This window comes from Spinacia oleracea, chromosome 4 (assembly GCF_020520425.1).
Source record: "Spinacia oleracea cultivar Varoflay chromosome 4, BTI_SOV_V1, whole genome shotgun sequence".
NCBI lineage: Eukaryota > Viridiplantae > Streptophyta > Magnoliopsida > Caryophyllales > Amaranthaceae > Spinacia > Spinacia oleracea.
Window position 1 is genome coordinate 183,244,551 of NC_079490.1, and position 7,442 is coordinate 183,251,992.

The 7,442-nt window shown below is 33.3% G+C and overlaps 1 protein-coding gene across 1 annotated transcript; it reads right to left on the minus strand.

The window, feature by feature from the left end:
* Positions 1-2,726: 2,726 nt before the first annotated feature.
* LOC110783750 (peroxidase P7) lies at positions 2,727-5,616 on the minus strand. The gene is made up of 3 exons (XM_056843187.1): positions 5,322-5,616; positions 4,190-4,381; positions 2,727-3,484 (listed from the first exon to the last, which is right to left on the minus strand). The coding sequence occupies exons 1-3, from the start codon at positions 5,529-5,531 to the stop codon at positions 2,924-2,926; spliced, it is 963 nt and encodes a 320-aa protein (XP_056699165.1). The 5' UTR covers positions 5,532-5,616; the 3' UTR covers positions 2,727-2,923.
* Between the last annotated feature and the right edge of the window lie 1,826 nt (positions 5,617-7,442).

Here is a 7,442-nt window from a genome sequence, read left to right on the forward strand (position 1 = left end):
TGGTCTAACTCTATGGTTTCCGGTTGCAACACGTGCGATTTATCCGGAACATACTTCCTGAATTGAGAAATGTGGAACAAATTATGCATTAGATCTGTGCAAGTCCATTTGGTAAGGCTAGTCTATGAGCTACATTTCCTATCTTTTCTAAGATCTCATAGGGACCTATGTACTTTGGGCTTAGCTTTCCTTTTTTTGCCAAACCTCATTACACCCTTCATTGGTGAAACTTTGAGCAACACTTTGTCACCCACTTAGCATTTTTTGTCCCTGCGCTTCAAGTCTGCATATCTCTTTTGACGATCTTGCGCTGCTTGAATCTTTGACTGGATAGTCCTAATTTGGTTCATGGTGATCATTTGAGGTCCTAACACAACTGTCTCACTAATGTCACTCCAACATAGTGAACTTCTACATTTATTTTTTCTATACAAGACCTCAAATGGTGTCATTCCTATGCTGACATGATAGTTATTTTAATAGGAAAACTCAATAAAATCTAAGCTATCTTCCCAACCTCCTTGAAAATCAATTACACATGCACGAAGCATATCCTCAAGTGTCTGAATGATTCTTTCAGTATGTCCATCTGTGGTTGGATGGAATGTTTTACTCATTTTCAATGTCGTACCAAAGTTCTTCTGCATACTCTTCCAGAAATTTGAAAGAAACCTTGAATCCCTATCCGATACGATATCCTTAGGAACTCCATGTAGTCTCACAACGTACTGAATGTAAGTCTTAGCAAGTTGCTCCTTTTTCCAGGTCTCTTTCACTGTTATAAACACTACTGAATTGGTCAATCTATCTACAACAACCCAAATGGTATCATTTCCGACATTCGGTAAACAAGTGACAAAATCCATTGAAATACAGTCCCATTTCCAAATCGGAATTTCTAATGGTTGAACCTTTCCTTGAGGTCTCCTATGCTATATTTTGACCTTCTGACCAGTCAAACATCTAGCTACAAACTCAGCTACTTCATTCTTCATCCTTGACCACCAATAGATTTTCTTCAGAACCTTATACAAATTTTCACCGTCTGGGTGCACAGAATATGGTGTATTGTGACCTTCTCTCATGAGCTTCTCTTTCAACTCTTCACACTTTTGAGGCACACACCACCTTCCTTTGTACCTCAAAATCCCATCATCATGGATCCTAAAATCCGTCTCCTTTCCTTGCCGAATATTTTCCTTGATTCGCTCCAACTTCACATCTCTAGCCCGATTTGATCATGGTCTTTTGCGACGGGGAGTGAGTCTGTCATAGATGACTTTTCGCAACGGGAGTTTAGCCCGTCGTGTTTGTCTTTTTGCGACGGGATTTTCGCCTGTCATAATTAATAGGGTATTGCGACGGAATTTTTCCTTTCACAATAAGCTTTTGCGACGGAATGATGACGGGGTAGTCAATTATGACGGCCCCCTTTCATGACGGGATAATAACGGGTAATCTCATCGTAATTAGTCTTTTATAACAGATTAACGACGGAATTTCCCATAATAAATAGAACCTTTTCCAGTAGGGTTGTCATTGGAATTGCTCTAACAACAAGTATTCCACGTAGCTTGAGCTGTTATTGAGGTTGTGAGCAGTAAAGCCACTAATACATAAAGTTGGTTCTTTAGCCTTCTAGATTCTTATTTAGGCACTACTATAAGAACTCGTGAATACCCACTTGAACTCTTAAAGAGAATTACCATAATTGAAATTATCAAAGTTAAATCTATACTATTATTAAAACTCCAAGGCAAAAAATGCCATCTAGCTTGCCACATGTCGATTCACGTATCGTCAACTTTGACATGTCATCTCATGTATTTTTCTTGATCATGAAAAAATGTTAGTTACAAGCTTTGAACTCATTACCTCTCATTTGGTAAACACATATTTTAACCACTATGCCACAACTCATTTTGATATTCGTTATACATTCACAATTATATTAACTCAATATAATTAGAAAAATGGCCTGAATCATTTTTTAATAGTCTCACATCACTAATTACTCATTACTTTTACAAGTTACTAATCCTTACATGATAAAATTTAAGGGAAATTTTTGAAAAACCACCTTTAAAAGAGAGATTTTGCGAGAAACCACCTTTAAAAAAAAAATCTTGCGAGAAGAAACCTAGTTTATAAAATATTTTGTAAGAGACCACCTTTAGCCAGATTTCGGTGATTGACTTGATTTTCCGGCATTAACCACCCCACGTGGGACCCATGTGACAAACTTCCCTCCCCTTTCTTTCTAATTTTTGCCTGCTTTCCTTCCATTTTCATTCTTTGTGCTCTACAACCATCATTTACAATGGCTAACATTTACAAATTTACTCATCACTACATCCTCCAATATCTCCCAACTATTTCTTAAAATCTGCATATATTTATCTTCCATAAACAAGATATATTGTAAAGCAAAAATTAAATTAGACTAGATAAGCTCAAAACGAGTTATATAATAATCTAATTGTTCCATATTTCTACTATCCGGGACATCGCCCGGAACACTAACTAGTTTCATTTATATATTAAAACTAACAAAAATAGGAACTCATGAACTTAGTTAATTAAAGTGAACACATGGAATTTATTTTAAAGTTATCAACTGTACAAAAAAAAAAATTCTTATACATAATTAAATATACTTCGTATTACGTTTAAGATTATACATTGTTTTCGAATTATATGTGAAAATAAAATGAATGGACATAGAATTTTTCACATAAGTAGTTCCAATTTATTAGGAATATTATGTGTCTCATTTGATGAGCACGTATAATTGCATACAACCACGTACGTATAAGTACATATCTTTAGGCTACAAATTGTAAACATAAACATCCTACGTATACAAATATAGGTCCCTTTTGGAACCCCCATGCATTAGGCAATTACAAAATGATCGATCTAATTAATTGATAATCCTACAATTTTTCCTAATCTCTCCATTTGATCCAGTAAGTGGACTTATATTCCCCATTTTAATCATTGCATTTGCAAAATCATTAAAAAAAGCCCGGAAATTGTTACTATACAACCTAACCAACCCATCTTGTGATCCACCATTGAACAACTCTTGATCAGAGTGAAGAAGCCCACGGTTAGTCACGAGGTTTTGGAAGTAAGCATTGTCGAAACGGTTTGGCGAAAAGATGTCAAGGGGAGCTAGGTTGTTGTCGCCGGTACCGGAGGCGGGGCCGGGACATGTTGCTTTACGGGTGGTGGCGAAGTTGGGGGCTATATTGGTATCGTTGTAGATGTGGGACCGGAAACTGGAGCATTGAGCCTGGCCGATAGTGTGGGCCCCGGATAGGGCGGTCATGTCTCGAGCATTTAGGCCTTGGGCGGCGAATAAGGAGATCAAGGTACTGAGGCTTGCCGAGGGTGGTGGGAGGTTGGTGTTGGCTGCACTTTGGCTTGCTGTTCTTGCGTCTTTTCTTCCTAATGGTACTGGCCAGGAAGGGCCTCCTAACTGCATCATAAATCATACGGGTACATCAATATTATTGCATGGATTAATTAATATTACTATATATTATTGTAAGCTATTTTTTTAATTTTAAATAAAGTAATTTATTTCCTAACTTTAAAATTTCAATAATTCAATCACTAGTTGTGAAAGATGCATAACAATAATTTATATTTTGTTTTTGACAAACTTTTTTCATTTATATTCACAAAATGACAATAAACTTTAATGTAATTGCTATAGAGTTTGTGATTGATGGGAAACATATACAGTCGTTATACATTAATTTGGTTTGGTATTGTCTAAATTATTAAGCTTGAGTGTCGGAGAATTACATTTAGTTTATATTGAAAATTAATAAATTAAACGTACATAAAAAAAGCAATTAAGTGGTTTATAATTGTAGTTTGTATTTAAAGAAAAATGAACTAATATACTTTCTACGTAAAACAAGGGGATGACTTTCAATGTTTTTGTGTGGTGTAGCTAGAGAGATGCAAGGAAACTGTTGTAGATAGCGAGATTCGATCTCTAGTCATGTATATCATTTTCTCCTAGTGTTTTTATCCATTAAGTTAGTTGACATTGCATTATTACTTTCAATATATAACATGTGAGCACCGTTTTATTATTTAAACTAATCTTCTGTAAATAATTTTGATTTTCAAACAAGTTTAAATCTATTAACTTTATAAAATCAGTACTTACCAGTGCCACCCCTTCTTGAGCAGCAAGTGCTAAGATGTCTGCGCACGAAACTGTTCCATTACAAGCCGCTTCAACATTTGTTTTTATAGTATCAATAACGTCGAAACCTCTAATGGAGTTTTGATTAGGGAATGCATTCTTTTCTCCGGTAAAGGAAGTCGTATCATCTAGAAGTACAGATGCATCGCAACCCTAGATTTCCAAAATAAAAAAAATTTGATAATTAGACAATCTAATATATATATATAAAGGGGAGTTTTTTCAAAAGCATTTAGAGCGCCACGTAAGATTGTTCAGTCATACAATAATTTATTAAATTTATTTTAAAGTAATAAAAATGAGATTAAAAAATTGGGATAAATATTGGTATTAAAATATGATGAGATAAAGATAAAATTATGATTAGATAGATATAATTTCAAAATTCTATCATTTCAGAAATTATGCTGATATAATCAGGTTCCTTCCATCATTTAGCATACATATCATAAAAAAAAAAATACGTACTCATCATATATATATATATTTTGACGGGAAGATACATAGCATATCATTATACATTTATACTATAGATTGTGCATTTATAGCTTTATCTACGTAATTTAGAACTTTTTCCTTAATTTATGTGTTAGTTAATAATTTTTTTATTTTTTGTAGTCATTGGTATCTGTAAATATGATTTGCATTTAATTAATATGCTTTTTTTTGTAGTTCTTTTGCTAGTAAGTAAAATAATAGGGTGATGATAAAGGTCACAAGTTGTCACAATCTTACGTGTCGCAATTTAATTCGTACATATAGGCGCCACGTAGGCTATGTGTCGTCAGAATATTTTTACTATTAATTCAATATTTTTACTATGAAAATATGAAAATAAGATAGTCGATATAAAGAAGGAAACAAATTAGATCGAATATTAAGATTTTCCTACCTTTTTTGAAACATGTATAATAGATTATATAAGTTAAATATTTTAGTTTTCAATTTAAATCATGACACATAAGCATGTCATGTCATCATTGTGACACGACTTAAAGGTCGCATGTTGCAACCTTTATCATTTTCGAAAATAATATTCTAATCAAACTATAAAAAATATCATTATTAGATGTAAAATTCATATTCTACTCACATTTACAAAACAATCGTGAAAGAACAATCGAACTATAGACGCCCCAATACGTGGTTCTCTGGATAAAGCTTGTCTCATCGCATTGCGTACTATACCTTGAAGATTACGGCATGTTGTTGAATAAAAAAAAGGCGTGAGTTGGGCATTAGTAACGCATGCAAAAAGGGAAATAATTGAAAAAATTGCGAAAATTTTGATTGTCGAAGCCATGATGAGGTTACTGATAAAAATGATCGAGGGGAAGAACGAAAAAGGAAAGCTTAATTTGGTATAAATAATTGGAAGCTAAGTTTTGATGAAGAATAGGTAATGGTACGTTAAGTATATATAGTAGAGCATGTGTGTGTGGAAAAGCTAGGTTTGATCCTGCATGCATGGGAGAGTAACGTTAAGCAATTGACGTAATGTCAAAGATTGCAGCTAAACGCGTTTACTTTGAATTTTTGTGAGATTTTTATTCTATGGTCAGTTGACGTGGATTGAATTTGTATATATATGATGTCATACAATTTATTATACAGACAATTTTAGTTTCTGCCTTAATTTGACTAATATTATCAGATAATGTATAGTACTCCCTCCATCCCATATTTATAGTCTCGTTTGACAAAAAATACGTGTTTTAAGAAAATTGAACTATAGTACATGAAAAAGTGGAATAAAATACAAAGAATGATTGAGTTACATGTAAAAGTGGAATAAAATACATGGATAATATAATATAGTACATATAAAAGTGGAATATAGTACATGAATAAGATTTTCATTGCATTTTTAGTTAATATAGTACATGAGAAAGTGGATACAAGGCTATAATTCTAAGACGCACGATTTAAAAAATATGACTATAATTTTGATACCATAATAATTATAGATAATGAGATGAAGGAGTCAGTGTCATTACAGAGGATTTTAAGTGTCGTATTGTAGTGAGTAGTATTGAAGATAAGGTTTGGAGAAAGATTGACTTGGCTACTGTCCGTCTAATAATTAATAATGAACTTTTGATTCTGATCAACTCGATCTTCTTGTATTATCTCAATTCTCAAATGGCAACGGCAAGTGGTCCATAAAATTAAGGGTATCGAACCTAGGCCGAGGCAAACTCTAATATGACTCGGTTTGGTTTGGTTAATTTTTCCTAGTTCGAACTCGAGCTCCAAATTATCTCGAGCTTAAAAATCCTTATCGAGCCAGACTTGATAAGAATTCTTCGAGTTCGAACCGAGTTTCCGACCAGCTTGTTCGACCCTTGATTCGATATACTGATAAACCATATTCTACCAACAGGTACAATAATATTACTAATAATTTTCTTAATCTAACAGTATAATAGGTTTTTTTCTTGGACAAGTTATTTAAATATAATCCCTTATTTGTCATTTAATTGGTAGTTTGGACAGTGGTATTAAACGATATATGAAAATCTCATAAATATGCATTATTATTCTTAAATTATCGAGCTTTCGAGCCGAACAACATTGAGTTTGAGTTTGATTCGTTTAGTTATCGAACCATAGATTTTAGCTCAAGCTTGGTTCATTTACAAACGAATCGAGCTCGAGCCGAACTTTTATCAAACCTTCTGAGCTATTCACTAACAGTTTTGTTCATGTCCACCCCTAATGAAACCTCATGTAGAAAACTATATACTCCGTATTCGGTGTGTGTCTAGAATTTGTATATAAATAATAAGATTTTTTTTGTTTTTTGTTTTTTATTTTATTTTTGTTGTTGTTTGGTGCAAATGAGGACTAGGGAAAAATAAATACAAATGTAGAAGGAAGATTTGGACCTGTGATCTATTTGTACATAGATTCTTAATCTTAACTACTAGGTTAACGCTTCATTTGCCTCAATGACACTAACTCGGCCTTATAAGGATCGGATTATGGAAAAAATTGTTTAACTCGTATTGCATGTACTTTCCAGTTTAAAGTATATAATTATTAATTATGCATCTAAGTAACCAAAATTTGCATGATATAGACCTTTACATGTATTAATTGGGGCAGCATGATAAAACCTGAAAAGGTCCATTAGTGATATAATGATTTTGACGAGCTGCTAACCAATTTATTAGTGGACAGGTATCGTCAATCGAAGGGATGATCGAACAAA